The sequence below is a fragment of the Dipodomys ordii genome, unplaced genomic scaffold (genome assembly GCF_000151885.1).
Source record: "Dipodomys ordii isolate 6190 unplaced genomic scaffold, Dord_2.0 Scaffold90, whole genome shotgun sequence".
NCBI lineage: Eukaryota > Metazoa > Chordata > Mammalia > Rodentia > Heteromyidae > Dipodomys > Dipodomys ordii.
Window position 1 is genome coordinate 1496069 of NW_012267306.1, and position 22861 is coordinate 1518929.

Consider the following 22861-nt stretch of genomic DNA (forward strand, 5'->3'; position numbering starts at 1 on the left):
CCCACGCCGTTCCCGCGCGCGTGCGCCGCACACGCAGTTGGCGCCCCAGCCCTGCCCGCTCCCCTCCGCTCCCGCCGGAGCCAAACAGCACGGTGTAGAGGAGCCGCCAGGGCTGGCGGAAGGTCCCCCCGTCCTGAGTGTCCGTTCCCAAGTCCGAGGCGCCTCCGTGGGCCTCGCTCGCCCCGGCGGGCGCCCCGTGGCTGGCGTGCCCACGCGGGACGCGGGCACGGCGGCCTCCGGGGGTGACCCCACCCCCGCGGACAAGGAGCGCGAGGGCTCGCTGGGAGAGTTGCCCCGTGGACTCTGCGGCCCTCCTTGTGCGAACCTGCTTGCTCGCATCCTAAAGGGACTCCTTGTGGTTCACAGCCTGGCAGAAGAGTCAGGACCACGGAAGCCCCGAGAGCCAGCGAGTGCGCGCTCCAGGGACTTGTGCTTGTGGAAGGATACCTAGTGTTCCTCCTGGGGAACGCTAAGGAACCACTGTGGCCAAAAACCGTGATTACGAGGTTGAGGGCAGCTCTTCCTGGTTGCCGTGGAGGTCGCTCTTGGTGACCAGGAGTTGAAATGGTGGGGTTCGGGGACATCCTTAGGTGTGAGGTGTTAAACTGTTTGGGCCCTTGTAATGTCTTTTCTGGTTTTTTTTTCCCCCTCTCTTTATCTTTTTTTTTTTTTTGGCCGGTCCTGGGACTTGAACTCGAGGCTTGAGCACTTGTCCCTGGGCTTCTTTTGCTCAAGGATAGCGCTTTACCACTTGAGCCACAGCCCTACTTCCGGCCTCTTTAAAGATTCTCGGGGACTTTCCTGCTCTCACCAGATTTGAACCTCCATCCTTAAATCTCAGCCTCTTGTGTAGATAGGATTGCAGGCGTGAGCCACCCGACTAGGCTTTTCTTCTTAAGCTTAGACTAGGCTTAAGTCTTCTTAAGCTTAGAAATCATTTAACTGGATACAGTTTCCTTCAGAGGACTCATTAGTTTCTTTACTGAGAAAAAAATGGTGGTTTACATGATCCCTTTTAGACGTTTGGAAAATATCAAATTAGCTTCATTTACTGCAGCGTTGGAGTATGTGTGTGGGGTGGGGGCGCAGAGCGGAGTTCTGGGGCTTGAATTCAGATCTTGGGAGCTATCCTTGAGTTTCTTTGCTCCTGGCTAGAGCTCTACCACTTGAGCCACAGTTCCACTTCTGGCACGCGCGTGCATGTGTGTGTGTATTTGGACATAAAAATCTCCCATACTTTTCTGCCGGGGCTAGCTTTGAACCACCATCCTCAGAGCTCAGCCTCCTGAGTAGCTAGGAGTACAGGCGTGAGCCACAGGCTGCCAGCTGAGCATTTTGATAATAACTCAGCCTGTGGTGTTGGTATGCTGTCAGGGCACACAGTGTTCAGATAACTTTTTGTTTGAACTTCAAAGACTAAGTGAAATTAACAAGTGTAAGACATGGATAATCCAATTTGTAATTTAGTTTCCTTATTGCATGGAAGATGAGTGTGATTATTTAGACAGGGACCAAAACTGTGTCATCTGACAGTGCATCAGAACTCTTGATTTCTTTTACAGCAATTTCAGGTTGACAGCAAAATGAGAGGGAGATAACAGATACCCCGTGTACCTTCTACTCCCCCAATATACATTGCCTCTCCATTATCACCATCCCCCAACAGAGTGGTTACAATTAATTGTCAGTGCTAAGGGATTAGTGCTTACTGTTGGTACATTCTGTGGGCTTGAACAAATTTACAACATGCACCCACATTATGATACCGTTCAGAATATTACATTGCCTTAAGAATGTCTGTGCTCTGTCATTCTTTCCCCACTCCTCCCCCTTTTACAAAGGCCATTGATGTTTCTGGTTCCATAGTTTTGCCATAATTTGTTTTTTTCAGTAACATGTGTTAGTCTCTGGAAATACTGCCTTTTTTTTAGAGGCTGTCAGTAGTTGAGGCTTTTTTATGCTGATAATACTGTCGTGGTTTCAGAAATGATTGGATTATTTTTAAAAACATTAAGTTTGGATAGTTTTTTGAAAAACATTGTTTTTAGAGCAATTTCAGGTTGACAGCAGAATTGAGCAGGAAGTACAGAACATTCCCCTGTACATATTTCCATACACCCGCCTCCCTAATCAACATGGACAGGAGTGCTTTTGTTAACGATCCATGAACCCATATTATTGACACATGATTACCCAGAGTCCACAGATTATATCAGGGCTCCATTTATACATTGTTGAACAGTATTTTCAATGAACGTTTTAATTTTCAGCATTTCTAGAGGAAACCAAGTTCATAATGGGCTTGTTGTTTCTGGAAGTTTCCTTTGTATTCTGTTAGTTTATGTTGTTTAAAATAGATGTGTCCTCTAGCTAAAAACTGGTACTCAAAAACAACAATGTTTTTGCTGTAGGTTGTATGTTAGTGGTTGTACTGCATTGCTCTTTTGATACCTGCCCCACTTCTTTCTTTCTATCTTTTTCTTTCTTTCTTTCTTTCTTTCTTTTTTTTTTTGCTGGTTGTGAGACCTGAAATTTGGGCCTGGGCGCTGTCTCTCAGCTCTTGAGCTCAAGGCCAGCGTCCTACCACTTGAGCCACACCACCACTTTCAGCTTTTTCTGCTTATGTGCTAAGGAATCGAACCCAGGGCCTTATGCATGCAAGGCAAGCACTCTACCACTGAGCCACCTTCCTAGCCCCCATATGTATATTCTTGACCCCAGTTTGCTATCCTTTTATTAGCAAATCCTTTCCTGTTACCAAACTCATTTGGAGCCACAGACAATTATAGTCACCTACGAATATGAAAATGTGAACTATCAAGGCATAGCATTTTTTTGGGGGGGAGGTCTGGTCGTGGGGCCTGAACTCTGGGCCTAGGCGCTGTCCCTCAGCTCTTCAGCTCAAGGCTAGCATTCTACCACTTGAGCCACAGCGCCACTTCTGGCTTTTTTTTTTTCTGTGTATGTGGTGCTGAGGAATCGAACCCAGGGCCTCAAACATGCAAGGCAATCGCTCTACCACTGAGCCACCCTCCCAGGCCATGGCATACATAGCATTTTATATGATTAAGTTGTAGTGAGATGTTAAATTGCTTTTATTTCCCCCTTGGGTAAGGGGGCTTGAACTCAGGGCCTAGGCACTTTTCCTGAGTTGTTCTGCTCAAGACTAACACGCCACTATATTGAGCAACAGTGCTGCTGCTGGTTTTCTGGTAGTTAATTGGAGATAAGAGCTTCACAGACGGGCTGGGAAGATGGCTCAGTGGTAGAGCACTTGCCTTGCATGCATGAGGCCCTGGGTTCGATTCCTCAGCACTACATAAGCAAAAAGAAAAAAAGCCGGAAGTGGCGCTGTGGCTCAAGTGGTAGAGCGCTAGCCTTGAGCTGAAGAGCTGAGGGACAGCACCCAGGCCCAGAGTTCAGGCCCCACGACCGGACCCAAAAAAAAAAAAAAGCTTCACAGACTTCTCAGCCTGAGCTGGCTTTGAACCATGATCCTCATATCTATCTCAGCCTCCTGAGTAGCTAGGATTGCAGGTGTGAATCACTGGTGCCAGACTTAAATTGTAATTTTTTACTAATATCTCACCCCCTTAATGTGAAGAGTATTATTTTAAAGCATCATCGCTTAAGTAAGAGCACACAGTATTGTTTTGCATAGAACCGAGCACATAAGATAAACTTAATTAATAATAGAAGGAATTGGAGTGTTTGTTTATATTCAGAAACTTAAAAGTAAGTTTTACCATGTGATAGTAGCTCATGTAATTGTACCTTAATTATCTGTAATTAGTTCTCCTAACATGTGAGTACTGCTTTATTTTTCTCTGAAGTAAACGATAGGTTCATCTGTCGTTTTGGAAAAGTAGTGTGATGAAATGATATTAGATACATAAGAATGTTGATGTATTTTAAAAATGTATGTTAAAACATTGAAGTCTGGCTGTAATCCTGACTACTCAGGAGGTGGAGATCTGAGGATATAGTTTGAAGCCCAGGCAGGCAACTGGGAGACTTTTATCTCCAATTAACCAGCAAAAAGCCAGAAGTGGAGATGTGGCTCAAGTGGTAAAGCCCCAACCTTGAGGGATAGGCTGAGGGAAGGCTGAGTAAAAGCCGTAGGCCCTGAGTCCAAGCCCTGGAACCAGTGTGCACGCATGCGCACAAACACACACACGCACACATTGAAACTGTTATACATGGTAAATATTGTGATTTTTTAAAAATGAGAATGAAAATTAGCATTGCACTCTGTGGATTTCTACATAAGCACTGTTTAGTTTTGTTTATTGGAGTGGCAAGTATTGTGGCTGAATTGTCATTTTGTTTACCTTGATTTTTATTAATGTGTATATTTTTCTTTGTTGAGTTCCTTAAAACCTGTTTTTCGATACATGAAATGGTGAAAGGGAATGTCTCACTTTACACTTTGTTGCACCTGAATCCAGATTTAGAAAACTTTATACGAATTTAAGACAGTATACTTAATTTTTTGATAAGTTGTTTGTGCCTTTCCCTAAAGAAATCGCAAACATTTCCATATCAAGAGCTCTTTCCTTTCTTCCTTCCCCTTTGTTTTCTTTCCTTCCCTCCTTCCCCCTTCTTTTTCCCCCCTCCTTTCCCCCCCTCCCTCCCTCCCTCTCTCTCTCTTTCTTTCTTTCTTTCTTTCTTCCTTTTTTCCTTTCTTCCTTTCTTCCCCTCCCTCCCTTCCTTCCTTTCTTGTAGGGAGCCAGTACTAGGGCTTAAATTCAGGAACTGCTATTCCATGGCTCTTTTGCTCAAGGTTGGTGCTTCCACTTGCCATAGCTCTACTTCCCTTTTTTTTTTTTTCTGACTAGTTGGAAATAAAGTCTCATAGACTTTTCTACCCAGGCTGGCTTTGAATTGTGATCCTTAGTATGTAGCTAGAATTACAGGTGTGAGCCATAAGTGCCTGGCAGCTGTACCTCTTAAACCACACACATAACCCTCTTACCCCAGTCCTTCTGTTTTTAATAGGGTCTTGCTTACTTTGCTCGATCTGATCTTGAATTCACAGCCCTTCTTCTGCCTCTTGAGCAGCTGGGATTACAGGCATATACTTCTACTTGAGTTTTCCTAATGACTAGTAATGTTAAGCTGTTTTTCATGTGCTTATTTGCCATTGACTATCTCTGGAGAAGCATGTATTCACAGCTTTTGCCTTCTTTTGAATTAGGTTATTTGGGAGTTTAAGTTATAGCAGCTTCTTATGTACTGTAGATAGTATTCTTTTATCATATATATGACCTGAAAGTATTTTCTGTATCTTTTCATTTTTTGATATCTATTGATCAAACATTTTAGTTCCCCTGAAGTCCCATTTTTTCCTATTTTTTATTTATGATTTAATCTTTCTTGTGCTGGTCTTGAGGCTTGAACTCAGGCACTGTCCCTGAGCTTTTGTGCTCAACAGTACCAGTCTACTACTTGAACCACAGCTTCACTTCCAGTTTTCTGGTGGTTAATTGGAGATAAGAGTCCTTCCTGGGCTGGCTTCAAACCAAGATCCTTGAATCTCAGCCTCCTGAATAGGTAGGATTACAGGTCTGAGCCACTGGGCCTGGCTGTCACAGTATTTCTTGGGTTGTACAATACACAGTAAACTTGGACTTAAATCTTTTTTAACTTCTTTGGAATTAAATTTCTTAATTTACTAGTAAGCACAGTGTGATCACCTTCACGGGGTATTTCATTTTAGGATAAAGCACGAAAAAGCTATCACTAGGGGAGAGGTGTCATTATTTCATCAAATCACTGGTTATAAAGGAGGTCATATAAATGAGCATTTATATTTTTAATGTTTGTTTTAATGGAATACTTGTGTTCTTTCTTCAAGGCCTACATGAATCCAATAGCAATGGCCAGATCAAGGGGGCCAATTCAGTCTTCTGGGCCAACAATCCAGGATTATCTAAATCGACCAAGACCTACCTGGTATTTGTGAAATGTTTTACTCATTTATAACTTTTAATTAACATCTTATAGTTGATTCAAAGTCTTTTATTTTTATTTTCATTTTTCCAGAGCTGAGGACCGAACTCAGGGCCTTGCACTTGCCAGGCAGGCGCTCTTCCGCTAAGCTAAACCCCCAGCCCCTTCTTAAAACTCTTGTTGCTGGATAGCTTTTGTTTTGGTAGTACTAGAGTTTGAACTCAGGGCCTGAAGTTTGCCAGGAGGACAATTACTGTTTTTCAGCTAGTCTCACATTTTTACCCAGGGCCAGCTTGGACTGCAGTCTATTTGTGCCTCCCATGTACCTGTGAATACTGATGGGTACTATCCAGCTTAGTTGTTGAGATAGACTGTCACTGACTTTTTTTTTTCTGATACTGAACCTTAAACTGCAATGCTCTTGATCTCTGCTTCTGAGTAGCTGGGATTGTAGGCATAGGCTTGAGTTGCTTTTAAAAAACAATTTGACATGCTTCTTTCACTTGCATAACTAAAACATTTGGCAGTTTACCACTTGATACAGCTTAAGCACTGATGGGTAACTTTTTCCAACCAATCTGTATCCCATTTAAAAAAACAAAAAAACTTACTTTGGGGCTGGGACTGTGGCATAGTGGCAGAGTGTTTGCCTAGCATGCATGAAGCCCTGGGTTCAGTACCTCAGTACCACATAAGAAAAGGACAGAAGTGGAGAGGTGGCTTAAGTGGTAGAGTGCTAGCTTTGAGCAGAAGAAGCTCAAGGACAGTGTGCAGGCCCTGAGTTCAAATCCCAGGACTGGCAAAAAAAAACAAACAAAACCTTACTTTGTTATTTTCTAAGCTACCTAAAATTGGGGATTTGAGTAAACATGCCCTTTATTGAGAGTTAACCAAATTTTAAAAAGGTTAATGTTCAGCTAATTTCAGGCTATTCGGTAAGTTAGAAACATTCACTGAGTAACTCTGATCTTTTATAAATAAAGTATTTTAGTACATGCCTTATTATTTTTAGTATGTTTTCCTTGTAGTAGTACCATATGCAAGTAGTACCATATGTGGTACCATATGCAAGCTTCTACATGCTAGCTTCAAAGAAAGCACTGAAAACTGAGTAACTGGTGTTGAAAGGTGTGCTTATTGTAGGAGATTTGTTTGGGGCTAAATGAGAAGTAACTGTTGCCGTCTGACCTCTGTAGTGTGCATAAGTGCTGCTGTTAACCATTGCAGCTTTCCAGGAAATAAATTATTCCAAAACAAAGTAATTTTACCTTTAAAGAGAAGGAATGAACTTTAAAGGGGAAGTGTTCAAGCAATCATATTACCTTTGTGTCAGAGGTCTTTAAGATAATCTTTGGGTTAGATAATTCGTAAGAGAACTCACAGGAGTCTCGGCAGATAGTTCTATGCCTGGTAACATTCCTGAAAAGATTCCAGAGACCATCAGCAAAAGAAAAGGAAGGGTGCAGGGGAGATCAGGAGAGGCCTGGCACTGGCTTCCAGGGTTCTCACCTAATGGAATTATAATTATGAAAGACACACTTAATTCCCTCAACAGGGAGTTTGACAGCACATGAATGTTGCTGGCCTGAGAGGTTGATTAGAGACTTGATACACAGAGTTGTTCTTAACAGGCTGGGTGTGCATTCTGAAATTCAAGGAAACAGCTCTTGAGCCTATACTGTCCTACACAGCTTACTCTTAAGTAAACCATTCATGATCAGAGAATGGTAAGAAGCCTCCAAAATCCCAGTTCCCAGATGCCCACTTTGGGCAAGTTCTATAAGCAGGCTTTTCTAACAATTAGAACTCAATCTCTGCAAATGTGTCAGGTACATGACTGAATGGGAGATTTAGTAGTAAAAATGTATCAGTCCTGTTAGATAGTTCTTAGTTCACCCTAACACTGAAGCTATATGACCTTGGACAGATTTCTTACCCTTTGCAAACTTAGTCTCTATAAAATGGGGGCACATACTACCTTTTCTCACAGGGTTGTTGTGAGGATTAAGTGGATATGTATATAAGCAGTGTATTGTATGTAAGTGTTGCTGTCGCATGTTAAATCTTACATTCCATGTATAGAAGAGGAATGATAATAATCACAATAGATTATCTAAATGATATGAACAAATTTGAAATATATCAACATTGGAATGGAGGGCTATTAAGTATGAAATTGTGAACATTCATATTATTTGAAGTGCTTGAAGTCTTATTTGCACAATCTTTTTTTAAAGGGAGGAAGTAAAAGAACAACTCGAAAAGAAAAAGAAAGGCTCCAAGGCTTTGGCTGAATTTGAAGAAAAAATGAATGAGGTTTGTTAACAGTATCTCTTAAAGAGACTAATCTTCTAAAGTGAAATCCTTTTTATATGTTTCACTTTTAATTAACCAACCATTTGGATATAGTTCTTTAGGTTAAGACATCTTTTCATTTTACCAGTAATAGTGTTAAGTTGAATACATATTTGTGTTTAAATGATACTTTCTTTTAACAATTAAAATAGGCTGATGCCAGTGGCTCAAGTTGCTTAGAAGCCTGAGATCTGAGGATAATATTTCTAAGCTAGCCCAGGTAGGAATGTCTATGAGACTCATCTCCAAAACACTGCCAAAAAGCCAGAAGTAGAGTGCTAGCCTCGAGCCCAAAGGCTCATGGATGGCACCCAGGCCCTGAGTTCAAGTGCTAGGACCAGCACCAAAAAAATAAAATAAAGAGATGTTAGTCCTAGAAACACCCCACTCTCCCCATTCTCCATCTGGAATCTCCATAGTGTCTATAGTGCTGTTTGTGTATTTTGATTGCAAATATATATGTATGGTTTAACCATAGTCTATAACTCAACTGTTTTCTGGAAAGAGAATCTAACTATCTTAATTGAAAAGAAAACAGTCTGTGGCCTCAGTGCCCATATCTGTTTCTCTATATGATATTCAGTAGGGTACTCTACCAAAATAGCAAATAGAGGTTCCTTGGTGATAAAATGAAAGATGGAAACTTAAGAGTTGCTTGGGTTTGTGTTTGTTTTTTTTTCCCCTTTGTACTAGTACAGGGACTTGAACCCAGATTCTTGAGTACTCTCAGCTTTTTTACTCACAGTTGGTAGCTGGCATTCTACCATTTGAGCCATGCCTCCAGTTTGGGCATTTTGCTGGTTAACTGGAGATAGGAGACTCTTGGATTGGTCTGCCCACACTGGCTTCAAACCTCAATCCCCATATCTTAACTTCCTGAGTAGCGAGTATTGTAGATGTGAGCCACTAGCAGTTAGAATATCATTCATTCATTCATTTTGAGAGAGCCCAGGCTGGGCTCTAGATCCTGTGCTCAATCTTCCAGCCTCAGCTGCCCAAGAAGCTGTGGCCACAGGCACATAGCCCTAGTATACACCACTGCAAGCCATAGTATCTGTTAACTAATTAGAAGCAAAGGTGCTTGAAAAACAGCATGGGTATGAGAAAGTACTGGGTGTCTATATGTTGTCTGTTTAGAAGAGATCAGCAACCTCTGATAGTATCTATAACTATTTTGCAGAACTGGAAGAAAGAGCTAGAAAAACACAGGGAGAAACTATTAAGTGGAAATGAGAGCTCATCTAAAAAAAGACAGGTAATACCATTTTAATTTATTGCTATTCTTAATCTCATAGTCATATTTTCATACTAAAACCATTAAAATAGATGCATTTGAAAACTAACATCAACTTAGTCTCATATTTATTGTTTCCATCTAGAGAAAGAAAAAAGAAAAGAAGAAAGCTGGTAGGGTGAGCAAAAGTTTTCTATTTTTATAAATACTGCAATTAAAGAGTCTATTTAAAAACATAAAAGTAAATTATTTAATCTGTATGCTAAAGCTCACTTAAGACTAGATGAGTCAAGCAGCCTGGAGGTCATTTGGCTGTGATGAGTGGCAGTGTTCTGTCAATAACAAGATGCCAACCTCCTTATAACCTTGTAACTTCTCTGCTGCTGTTGAAGAAGACAATTGATCACCATTGCCATATGAATTGTCACCTCAGTGAGAGTTTTGAAGGGAGAATGAAAGTGAGACTTTTACATTTTAATATTTAAATCTTGTGAATATGGCATCTATTTCTCAGATACTAGATTGATTTCACTAAGTACTTGAGAGACTTGATAAATGAAAACAATTCCCGCATCTCACAAGCTTTAATTGTTTTGTGCTTGGTCAAGTATTCATCTTCTTCTTCATCAAGCTCTGATTCTTCCAGCAGTTCTTCAGATTCTGAAGATGAGGTAAGGTTCACTTGGAATAGTTCATAAAATAATGTCTTTATACTTTTTAATATGAAACTTGTGAAGTACCAATTAGAAATGTTTACCTCCAGATTGTGAATAATTATAACTTATAGGACTGACATGAATGAATGAAATTATCTTTTATATTTTAAAATTTTAATATTATAAATATTATATAATATGTAATATAATATAAACATACTTTAAAATTATGTTTTTACTTTTAAAAAATATATTTGATTTATTTAAAGTATCAGAAGAAGAAAAATATGAAAAATACGAAATGCTATTTGACTAGATATTAATATGTGCTTGAATTCACTTGACTTTTATAAACCAAGAAAGTGATTTGTTACATTATGAATATTAACTAAGGAAAAATACATGTTTACAAGCAGGTCATTCCATTAAGTTTTTTTATTGATAAAATTTTAATATTAGTGAACTGCAATAATTACATTTCTTAAAGAGAAAACAATTTTTTAAATGTTTTATGCAGGATAAGAAACAAGCAAAAAGGAGAAAGAAGAAGAAGAACCGTTCACATAAATCTTCTGAAAGCTCTATGTCAGAAACTGAGTCAGACAGTAAGGTAAAATTATTTAAATTGTTAATATTTTGAATAACAAAAATATTTCATCTCTTAGTTCTATCTTCTTTTCAATATTTTTATTCTTTGAGATTCTGTGTTACCTTACTAATGTTCAGGTGCTGTTTAATAATTCTCCTAAGTCTTTTTACCTATCTTCCTGTCTCCATATACTCATAAGATTTTTCCCATTTTTACAGAGTTGAAGTTCAGAGGGGAAAAAAAAGTCTTGTTTAAATTCATGCAGCTAATGTTAAATTAGATGATTCAGTATATACATTTCCCACCCGCCTTGGTGGACTGAGTTTTAAGCTCAAGGCCTTGTACTGAGCCACACCTCCAGCCCTTTTTTAATTTTTGTGTGTGCTGGGGCTTGAACTCAGGACTGGGGTAGTTTCCTTTAGATTTTTCTGCTCAAAACTGAGATCTATCATTTGAGTCACACTTCTAGCTTTTTGCTGGCTGATTGGAGATAAGAGTCTCACAAACTTTTCTGCCCTGGCTGGCTGCAAACCACAATTCTCAGATCTCAGCTTCCTGAGTGGCTAGAATTACAGGCATGAGCCACCAGCATCCAGCTTGCACTGGTTATTTTAAGATAGGGTTTTGCTTATGGCCCAGCTTCTGATTAAATGGATGGTAGTTCAGAGTTTTCTGCCACACTGTTCTGGAACTGAGATCTTCCTGTTTTCATCCTTGCACATAGCTGGGGTGATAGGCTTGTGGACCTCACCCAGCTAGAATTTGAATCAATGTCTGGCTCAATGTCCAGTGGTACTTCCGTAGTAACCAAAATGATCAGGCACAACTGTCTCTCAAACCTTAATGATCATTTTAGGTATGAGGCTTTCTATAAAAATGTTGATTTTAATGGCTAAGAATGTGCCTCAATTGTAGAGTATATGCTTAGCATGTACACGGACTTTATTCAGTGTTGCACCCCAAAAGACAAAAAGGTTGATTCCTGGGTCTTAAGTGTGATGTTGTAACTCTAATTAGGCTAAGAAGAATTCATAATTTTGACAAATACACGTTATGATGCTGATATAGAGGTATTCATCCATTTAGAGGTATATGATATAGATCAAAAATTGATAAACACAGTTCCAGGTTCTCAGAAAACTAAAGCATCTGTTTGAAGTTTGCGCCAGGAATCAGTGTACCCCAGCCCAAAATCTAGAAAGTGATCAATAAATGTTGTTTTTCTCTTTTTTAAATTAGCTTAACTTGATACAAAGAAGTTCCATAGTATTTGCATATATGTACATAATTTATTGTGGGAAATTCATCGCATTTCTGGCTTGTGGGTTTATGGTAGTGCTGGGGTTTGAACTCAGGGTTTAGGCAGGTTCTCTACCTTGAGCCACTCCACCAGCCCTTTTGGTATTGGTTATTTTTCTGAATTAGAATCTCACTTATGTTCCCACTGGCCTAGAATATAATCCTTCTGTTCATCCTTGTGCTGAGATAACAAGCATATACCACAACACCCAGTCATTGTGTTTTCCCCACATCTGGGATGACAGGTGCTCCATAGTTGGTCAAGAAGGAGTCTTGAACTTTTTTTTGCCAGACTGTCCTTGAAACATAATCCCCCCCAATCTATACCTCCCAAAGTAGTAAGAATTACAGGTATGTGCCACTGCATACAGTGTATGTTGCTTTTTTAAAGCTTGTTCTCCTCATTTTTCTTCTAAAGCAGCAGTCTTGTGATAATGATAGTTGACATTTATTGAAGTCTTAATGTATGTTGTTTATCAATTTAACACTCTTAATCCTGTTCAGTAATTATTTGGTAGTCCATAAAGTAGACAGAAAACTGAAGGTCAGGGATACTAATTGCTGCAACTAAGATTAAAAACAAAATTTCTTACCTCTGTTACTGATGAATAGGCAGATTGATTTGGTGGGTGTTAAGCAACAATGTAAACTAGAAATGCAGCAAACAAAGATAGGCATTTGCATAAAATTCTACTTAAAAATAAGCTACCTAACAGATGGAAATATTTTCTTACCTATCCTGATTCTAGACCTAAAATAGTAATGTGGCATAATTCAGATGGGGTGGTCTAGTTGAGGTGAGGGACCAGTGGGAGAGGGTGATAAGGTGAACACGATCAAACTACTTTATAGGAAATATTGTAACAAAACCCACTACAAACTTAAAAAAAAAAGAGCGAAGGAGAAACTGAATTTAATGAAAGTTGATTATATTCTTGTGTGGTAACATCACTACTAAACCCTTGTGTACAATAAAAAATAAGTCAGGCACCTGTGGTTCACGCCTGTAATCCTGGCTACTCAGGAAGCTGAGATCTGAGGATCACGGTTCAAAGCCAGCCCTGGCAGGAAAGTCCATGAGACTCTTATCTCCAATGAACTACTAGAAAACCGGAAGTGGAGCTGTGGCTCAAGTGGTAGAGTGCTCGCCTTGATCTGAAGAGCTGAGGGACAGCGCCCAAACCCAGAGTTCAAGCCCCAAAACTGACAAAAAACAAAACAAAAATATAAATATATATACACACATATATATATATAATAAAATCAACATAAAGTCACATGGGTATTTCAGGCAGTTTTGGAAGTATACAGATTTGATATATGGTCAGATAAAGCCTATTTGCTTATAAGCAAATACGTAACAGATTTCTCTATTATTTTTAGAATAATATGGTAACTTTAAAATAAACTTTTTCCATCGTAAGCAAGTCATTTTGTTTTTTTTTTGTTCTATAATGCTATGCCTTTTACATTTAAAATCGACTTGTGTGTTTCATATATATATATATATATACTTACACATATATATATTTGTTTAGGATAGTTTTAAAAAGAAAAAGAAATCAAAGGATGTGACTGAGAAAGAAAAGGTAATTTTCACACTGCCTTAAGATAATCTATTTTACAACATTTAATTGACCTCAAGAAACTAACTGATGTAAATGAAAGAATACATTTATTTTTGCTTTAATGGCATTTCATGTTATAAGGAAAAGATATTTAATACAGCTTCATTATTGAAGGTAAAAAAATAAAAGAACATTTCTATGTTGAGTTTGAATTTGTGTATTTTAATGGATTATCTCAGATTTAAAATATAATGAAAATTCAACCTTTCTTTTGTTTACTCAAGGTACTTTTCTGTGGAGGAGTATGGTTTGGGGGTTTGAACTCAGAGCCTCATGCTTGTTAGGCAAGAGTTCTAACACTGAACCACACCTCCAGTCTTCCTTTTCACCTATTACTTTTGAGATACAGTCTCCTGCCTGGGAATGTACCTGCGAATGTCACTTATTTTAGGCTCCTGTTGTAAGGATGATAAGTGTGAGCCATAGCATCCAGCTTCTGTCTGGAGATGGAATCTTATGCACTTTTTTTTTTTTTAATTTTACCTTGCTTGGCTGGGAATTGTAAATCCTACCAATCTTAGCCTCCAACATAGCTAGAGATAACAGGTACATACCACTATACTTAGCTATGGATAGAGAAGGGGTTTCACAAACTTTTCTTCCTGAGCTGCCCTAGAAATTGAATCCTCCCATTCTAAAGAAATAGGGAGGATTTTACATCTAAATGCATATGTAGATACTTTAGGTTTAATTTTAAACACATCCCTTTATTAGGATTAATGATTAAAAATCCTGATAAATGTCACCATTTTTAGGTATTTCTAAATTAAAAAATGCTAATTTTCTGATTGGGAGAATTCTTAGAACTGGAAACAAAATTTGTGTCCTATCTTTTGTATTTGTATTTTACTAGAAACAAAATTTATATCATATCTTTATGAGTCAAATTACACTTATTTTTCATAGGACATTAAAGGACTTGGCAAGAAAAGAAAGATGTATTCTGAAGACAAAGCCTTATCATCTGGGTCCTTGTCAGAATCAGATTATGCTGAGGAAGTAAGTAAAAGAAATGGTGTTTCTTCCTTCAGAATTAGTTTGGCATTCTTCTAGACGATTATTATGAATAGTATTTAGCAATTTTCCATATGTTCTCATACTTCCAAATATCTAATTTTTACTCTCCTAATATCTTTGTAATGAGGTTCTGAGTATATGAACGAAGCATGTAACTATAGCAATTGAACCCAGCAATTTTTATATGGTTAAAATAAAATGTTGCGCATATCCAACTTCCTGTTTTTGTTTTGAGCATACAGTAAAGTAGAAAGATATTAAAATGTTGGCATAAAATTTATAAAATGAAAGAGAATTAGGCCATCTTCAATCTGTTTCCATTCTAACAATCTGCATTTTACATTTTGTGCCCTATTAGAATTAGAACCCCTTCTTAGTTAATTTTGCTCAGGTACTTATGTCACCTTTCATGTTTTTCATCTTGGTTTTCTCATCTGTAAATAGAAGTCATGTTACATTACCTTATTGTGGCAACTAAATTGAGATGATTATGAAGGGCCTTAGCGAATACATGGGTCAGAAATGATGATTACAGGTTCCATAACTCTTAGCAGAAAATCTAACCCAAGGTTGCACTGAAGTCATTTTGAATTAAAGTTGCACCTTTCTTTAGAGATCCACATGTTCACCTCCAAACAATGCAAAAAAGAATTGAAGTGCTGATCTTCTTTGTTAAAAGGAGAGCTTGAGCTAGTTGCCAGTTGCTCCTGCTTGTAATCCTAGCTAGTCAGGACGCTGAGATCTGAAAATGGTGGTTTGAAGCCAGGCTGGATTGTCCTCCAGATTTTTTTTTTTTGGGTCCGGTCATGGGGCCTGAGCGCTGTCCCTCAGCTCTTCAGCTCAAGGCTAACTCTCTACCATTTGAGCCACAGCGCCACTTCTGGCTTTTTCCTTTTTGCTTATGTGGTGCTGAAGAATCGAACCCAGGGCCTCAAGCATGCAAGGCAAGCGCTCTACCACTAAGCCAACTTCCCAGCTCCTGTCCTCCAGATTTTTATGCCCAGTTAATCTCAGAAAAAAAACCTGAAGTGGCACTATAGCTCAAGTGGTAGAGTGGTAGCCTGAGCAAAAGGAGCTCAGGGATAGTGCCCTGGCCTACAGTTCAAGCCCTAGGACTGGCAAAAAAAGGGGGGGGGGGCCTGTTTTTTTCTTTTTTCTTTGGTTGGTCATGGGACTTGAACTCTGGGCCTGGGCGCTGTCCCTCAGCTCTTCAGCTCAAGGCGAGCGCTCTACCACTTGAGCTACAGCGCCACTTCCGGTTTTCTGGTGGTTTATTGGAGATAGGAGTCTCACGGTCTCTTCCTGCCTGGGCTGGCTTTGAACCGCGATCCTCAGATCTCAGCCTCCTGAGTAGCTAGGATTACAGGCGTGAGCCACCAGCGCCCGGCTTGTTTTTTTCTGATTCCATCTCTTTTCTGTGCCAGTCTGCTGCTGCATCTGACCTACCTAGCTTTATTTCTGCCTACTCTATTCCTCAACTCTCCTGCATTTTGCCTTTCTCGTTTGTGTCAGTCTCCCTTCTGATTTGTTTGATCTGTGAATAATTGCTTTCAGTCCCATCAGATTTATTGCCCCCAGTTTATAGCAGTATCTTGTAATGCTCCTTGAGATGAAAGTCACAATTAATATAAACTACATTAATTTAGAGAGTTATTAGTTGGATTTGAACTTGGAGTATCATACTTGCTCAGCAAGTGTTCTGTTCTACCGCTTGAACTACACCTCTCCCCCCCCCCCCCCCCCCCAGCCCTTTTGCTCTCATTATTTTTCAGCTAGGGCATCGTGTTTCCTGGGCCAGCTTCAGACTGCAGTCCAAGTAGTTGGGATTATAGGCATGTCACTATGTGCTCACTTTTTTTTTGCTCCATCCTATTTCTCTATTTTATGAGTAGCTAGGATTATAGTTGTGTACCATCACACCTGGCTCCCCACTAACTTTTACATTACTATCCCCTACTAGAAATATAAAGAAGTAAAAGTAAATTATAATGTTAACAGTGCAGGCTAGAGCTGGTACATAACATATGCATTTTTAAGTATTTAGTGGCATTGTCACTAATGATACTTTCCAATATGTGGTCAGAATTCAGTGAAGATCTCAATGAAATAGTCTTCCCTGTATCTATTTCTGTGGCCTGCAAACATTGTATCTTAAAATCTCAAACAAGTGGGCTGGGAGGGTGCTCAGTGGTAGAGCGCTTGCCTTGCATGCATGAGGGCCTGGGTTCGATTTCTCAGCACCACATAAGCAAAAAGAAAAAAGCCAGAAGTGGCGCTGTGGTTCAAGCCTTGAGCTGAAGAGCTGAGGGACAGCGCCCAGGCCCAGAGGTCAGACCCCATGACTGGACCCCCCCCAAAAAAAAAAAATCTCAAACAAGATACTTTGTATTCATACTTACAGTATATTTACAGTAAATTTACTTTCTGTATCATAAAAACAGATTCATTAGTAAATCATTAATAGGCTATTCTAAAGTCATGTAGGATGTACTTCTAAATCTTGCATCGTAGCATCCCTTGCTTCTGCTTGTCTGAATATGGGTATAGTGTATATCTGCTATCTCCCTAGTTATTATAATGATAAAAATAACATTTTTTTATTTTTTAATAAGTTTTATTTAATTGTGAAAATACCATACAGAGGGGTTACAATTACATGAGCAAGGTAATAAGTACATTTCTTATCAAGCATCATTGCCTCCTCCTTTGGTTTTTCCCCTACCATCCCTGCCTTCCCATCTCCACTACTACACTCCCTCCACCCCCACCCCACCAAAGTTGTAAAATTTGTTTTCCAATATAGCATTTTGTCATTTTGTACATCTCATTGTTGCAATGGGTCCACCTGTATCCCTATTTAAACAATTTGATTTTTCCCTTCCCCTCCTCAAATTATACCAACATCAAATAAGTGGAAACAGGGGTTATACTGTAGGGGAGGGACATACAAAGCAACCAAAAAAAAAATCACATGGTACCTTATAAATATGTTAGAAACAATATCAAGAAAGAAAAAAACCACTTGTGTCCTTATGTTGGGGTTTATTTCGCTTAACATCATCTTTTCTGACTTTTTCTGTTTGTCTCAGACATATACTAGTTATTGCAAATAAGGGAAACCATGGGACCTATGTTTCTTTGGACCTGGCTTACTTCACTTAATTTTTTCCAAGTCTTTCCATTTCCTAAAAAATGGGGCAATGTCATTCTTTCTGATGGAGGCATAGAATTCCATTGTGTATGTATACCACATTTTCTTGATCCATTCATCTATTGAGGGGCATCTGGGTTGGTTCCATATCTTTTTTTGGGGGGAGGGGGTCTGGTCATGGGGCCTGAACTCTGGGCGTAGGTGCTGTTCCTCAGCTCTTCACCTCAAGGCTAGCGCTCTACCACTTGAGCCACAGCACCACTTTCAGCTTTTTTTTTTCTGCTTATGTGGCACTGAGGAATCGAACCCAGGGCCTCATGCATTCAAGGCATGCGCTCTACCACTGAGCCATCTTTCCAGCCCTGGTTCCATATCTTAGTTATGGTAAATATTGCTGCAGTAAACATAGTTGTGCTGGTAACCTTAGTATGATCTTGTTTGTAATCATTTGGGTAAATGCCCAAAAGTGGGATTGCTGGGTCATAGGGGAGCTCTATTTGGAGTCTTTTTTTTTTTTTTGGGTCCGGTCATGGGGTCTGAACTCTGGGCCTGGGCACTGTCCCTCAGCTCTTCAGCTCAAGGCTAGCGCTCTACCACTTGAGCCACAGCACCACTTCTGGCTTTTTTCTTTTTGCTTATGTGGTGCTGAGGAATCGAACCCAGGGCCTCAGGCATGCAAGGCAAGCGCTCTACCACTGAGCCACCTTCCCAGCCCTATGTGGAGTCTTTTGAGGAACCTCCATACTACTTAAAAATAACAGATTTTTAGTGCCTTTTATAAAGAACTGCCACTCTCTTGCAAGTTAATGGTCTCTAATGCTTGTTGACTGTTCTTTTAGTTGTTTCTTCTGTCATTAGTTACACTTTCATCTATTTCTGTCATGTAGTCATCTAGCACACATATCCCACAGAGGAAATTAGGTAATTTTTATACTTCATAGTGTTATAGTAATTATGTTTATATTGAATAATATAACAAGTAAGGCTTAATACAAAATGTCTTCATTTGTATTTGTATTTACCAAGTTTTAATGTAAACAAAATCCAAAGTAACACTTTAAAAGGTAAAAATGAAATAGAAATGGTGTGATAGTTGTCACCCATGAAGATTTTAATCAGTTGGTTTGTACTGAGTACACCACCATTTGTTGGCAACATATGGAGAAGTGCCTGCTGTATTCCAGGCACAGCACCTGGAAGGTGGATATCCCTTCCTTTTCATAGATGAGGAACTAGTGGATAGGATACAGATCTTGTTCTGTGTTAGTTCAGAGCTCGTGATTTTTTTCCCACAGACCACTCTTGCTTGTTATTGCAGTTACTGAAGGACAATATAAGGAAATAGTACTAGAGATTTAAAAATCTTGCTTTTATGTAGTTTTCACTGAAATGTCATCTAACGGATTATTTAAAATGTGATTTGATAGAATGATTTTTTACATCTAACTTTTGAAAATATATAAGATGCCTTAGAGTTTGAAAGAAAAGTGCACTGAGCAAAAATTACAAGTTTTTTTCCTCCACAATTTCAACATTTAGGTACGAGCAAAAAAGAAGAAAAGCAGTGAAGAACGAGAAAGAGCAACAGCAAGTATTTCTTATGTTTTTAGATGGCAACAGCTCAACTGTTCTGGTTTAGTATGAGTCATGGTAACACATTGTATTTACTGTGAAAAAGAAAGGATTGAGAAAAGTGGTGCTCAGCAGCTTCACTTGATGGATAAGAGAGAATCAAATTGGCTTAGGAAAGAGAAAGAAAACCTTCGTGGCAAGATCTACCTTTTTAAGATAATGAAGATATTCTAACGTCTTACTGTTAGAAATAGAAGCTCAAACTTGCACATGACTTTTTTTTTTGGGGGGGGGGTCCGGTTGTGGGGCCTGAACTCTCAGCCTGGGTGCTGTCCCTCAGCTCTTCAGCTCAAGGATAGCACTCTACCACTTGAGCCACAGCGCCACTTCCGGCTTTTTTCTTATGTGGTGCTGAGGAATCAAACCCAGGGCCTCAGGCATGCAAGGCAAGCGCCTTACCACTGAGCCAACTTCCCAGCACATGACTTTTTTTAAGGTGCATTAAAATACGGTGATTTCTTCTGTCTTCTGAAGTTATTTCTAGATCAGCCAAAGCCGGAATAACAGAAAAAGCCTTTTAAAGCATTACCTGCAGTGGAAAATAAGCAGGAAAGTGGCATTGTAATGACACACTAATATTGATTACTCTTTTAAAACCAATCTTCCATTATGAAAATTGAGAAGTAGAAAAGAGAATTAAAGAGAATAGCAGTGCATTTTCTATTCTAATAATTTCACTAAAAATAAAAATTATTATGTTTGCTCTTCCTAAAATCTGTCATTTTGTCGACAGTTGAGTTTTACTTTGTGGCCTTTAGAAATTATAACATGAGTAATAATATTCTACTAAATTTATTCTACAAGAAGTTGTGTTAGAAGGTGTGGTCACATGCCAATGACTTAAGATTTTGTTTTCCTTATTTTATAAATATTGACAAGAGGGCTGGGAAGGTGGCTCAGTGGTAGAGCACTTGCCTTGCATGCATGAGGCCCTGGGTTCGATTCCTCAGCACCACATAAGCAAAAAGAAAAAAAAAATTGACAAGAACTTTTGTTCCTTGTATTATGACTGTTTATAGACTTTTCAAGAGATGTTTTTTCCCCTTGGTTGTGTGGATTGTTTGTAATAGCTTAGACATACTTTGGTAAAGATGTTCTTTGTTTACATATTTCCCAGTAGTAATGTCTTTAATGTGGAATTATAATTACAGGAAAAGACAAAAAAGAAAAAGAAGCATAAGAAACACAGTAAAAAGAAGAAAAAGAAGACTGCTAGTTCAAGTCCTGATTCATCGTAACATTTAGAAAAACCTGGATTCCCTTAAAGAAAGTGCAATGTCTAAGAAAATTTCAACTGTGAAAATTATGACATATTTACTAAAATGCATGAACTTTCTTGTTTCTAAAATTATTCCTGGACTCTACAGTAGCCACTCAGGTGCTGCTGTTTGGAAGGTCATGATTGCTGCCTGCGTTTTGAGCATCTACTTTCTCCTTTGTGCTTGATAACTCTCGGAGATATTACACACACTGCAGTCATGATAGTGGTTAAGACATTTGGGAATAAAGCTAATACTTTTGACTAGATATATCTATGGATAAACAGAAATTGAATCTGGATGTATCTTTAGATGCAGTCAGAAATGACAGATGATTCTAGTTAAAATTTTTGAAGTAGGGATTACATTAATGCTTCAAAAATCTTGTAGATAAGTGTATTTTAATTTTTTCCCCTGTATACTTTTATTTACCTGGGAAGGAACTTTTAAGGCGGGAGGGTGGTTTGCTATCTAGCTAGCAGAATAGCGTGCCTTTGATCCTCACACATCTTATTTTTGTGGACACAGCAGCCATGCTTCCTGGGGAGTTTAGAGCTGGGTGCCAGCAGTCTTGTCCTTTACTGAGCTTAGTAACATCCTTGGATTTTGTGTGCTGCTTTGAGTGAGTCAGAGATGTGAAGCCCTTTGCAGCATGAGAAAACCCCCAAAGCTCGGAATTTACCTCCACATCTATAATAACTGAATGTTTTTTAGCATTAGAATGTGTTATGTTGTTTGAATTTTGACTACACTTTGACTTTGGAGAGGAATAGTTTCAGATAGACACTGGTACTTTTTGAAATGGATAGTTGAAGATTCTAAAATGCATGTTTTATACTGTTAAGTTTTAACCAGTCAAGAAAATTTTATGTAACCAGTGATTGTTACCTTTATTTTTTGTATAAATTTTGTTTAGGCTGCAATGTTTAGCTTTAGTTAACTCCTTACTCTTGCTGTCTTACATTCATTACTATGTTTAATGGCATATTTGCCACGATATTTAGCATGTAAAAAGCAGGGATTTCATTTCTTTTTTTAACAGCTTCATATTGAAGCTGAGACCATACACAAGTTGAGTGCAGGCTTGATATGCTATATCTTGTTAAATAAAGCTGTTGCCAGAATCTTAGTAAATACATTTTAAAAGTCTGTTGTCTTTCTAGGTTAGTAACAAAATATAGTAAGTTAACTTTAAGTGAGAATTACATTACTTCTCTTTCTGTGTCATTTTACTAAGATTTTGTGCCTCAGATATTCTGCTGAATTATTAGGAATGTTAAAAGGAATTGATAAATTGTTTCATTTTACATTTTTATATAATCAGGTAATAAGAAATGTAATTTGATGTACAATTTTACCTGTTTCAAAAGGTTTGCTAATTACAGTGGTATATGCACAGAGCATTTTGGCATGACAAGAGGCTGAATAAATAGCTATTTTACTTAAAAATAGCTGTGCTCTTATCTCCCTTTGAGTCACAGGTAAACTTACAAAGGTAAAATACTAGTAGGTATTAGTAATAGGTAAAGTAAACCCTCAAGGTTTTAGTGGTTAAGCCAAAAACAAACCATTTCAAGAGTTTTTATTTTTCCTTCTGTTTTTTAATGCTTAAAGCTTCATACTGCTTTCTCATAAAGTTACCTGTATGCATGCCAGGTATGGTGGTAACATGCCTTATAATCCCAGCATTCGGAAGGCTAAAGCAGAAGGGTTGTAAATTTGAGGTAGTTGTGAGTTTGAAGATAGCTTGGGCTATATAGAGAGATCCTGTCTCAAAACAACTTTTTTATGTGCCAATACTGAGATTTGAACTCGACCTCACACCCTCACTCAGTTCATGGTTGGCACTCTATCACTTGAACCACATCTTCAGTGTAGCTATTTTGCTGTTTACTTGAAAATAAAAGTCTTGAAGATTTGTCTGCTAACTTCAAACTTTGATTCTTAAATTTCAGCTTCCTAAGTAATTAGGATTATAGGCGTGAGCCACCAGTGCCTGGCTTTTTACACACACTGAGTACATAAAATTGAGGGCATTTTATATTCTCAGAATTGTTTGTAAAAATGCTATTAAAATCATCAGCTTATT

At 38.6% G+C, this 22861-nt stretch overlaps 1 protein-coding gene across 3 annotated transcripts in view; it reads left to right on the forward strand.

Moving 5' to 3' along the window:
• Fam133b (family with sequence similarity 133, member B) overlaps window positions 1–22223 on the forward strand; it is a 22606-nt gene extending 383 nt beyond the window's left edge. The window contains exons 2-11 of one of the 3 annotated variants that reach the window (XM_013026060.1): window positions 5858–5955; window positions 8190–8268; window positions 9488–9562; window positions 9687–9719; window positions 10150–10212; window positions 10715–10807; window positions 13624–13674; window positions 14620–14712; window positions 19421–19468; window positions 20665–22223. In XM_013026060.1, the coding sequence (XP_012881514.1) occupies window positions 5858–5955; window positions 8190–8268; window positions 9488–9562; window positions 9687–9719; window positions 10150–10212; window positions 10715–10807; window positions 13624–13674; window positions 14620–14712; window positions 19421–19468; window positions 20665–20751 (720 nt within the window). In that variant the 3' untranslated portion in view covers window positions 20752–22223. The remainder of the gene's footprint in view (window positions 1–5857; window positions 5956–8189; window positions 8269–9487; window positions 9563–9686; window positions 9720–10149; window positions 10213–10714; window positions 10808–13623; window positions 13675–14619; window positions 14713–19420; window positions 19469–20664) is intronic. The other 2 variants (XM_013026061.1, XM_013026062.1) reach the window with 2 other exon arrangements.
• Window positions 22224–22861: the final 638 nt, after the last annotated feature.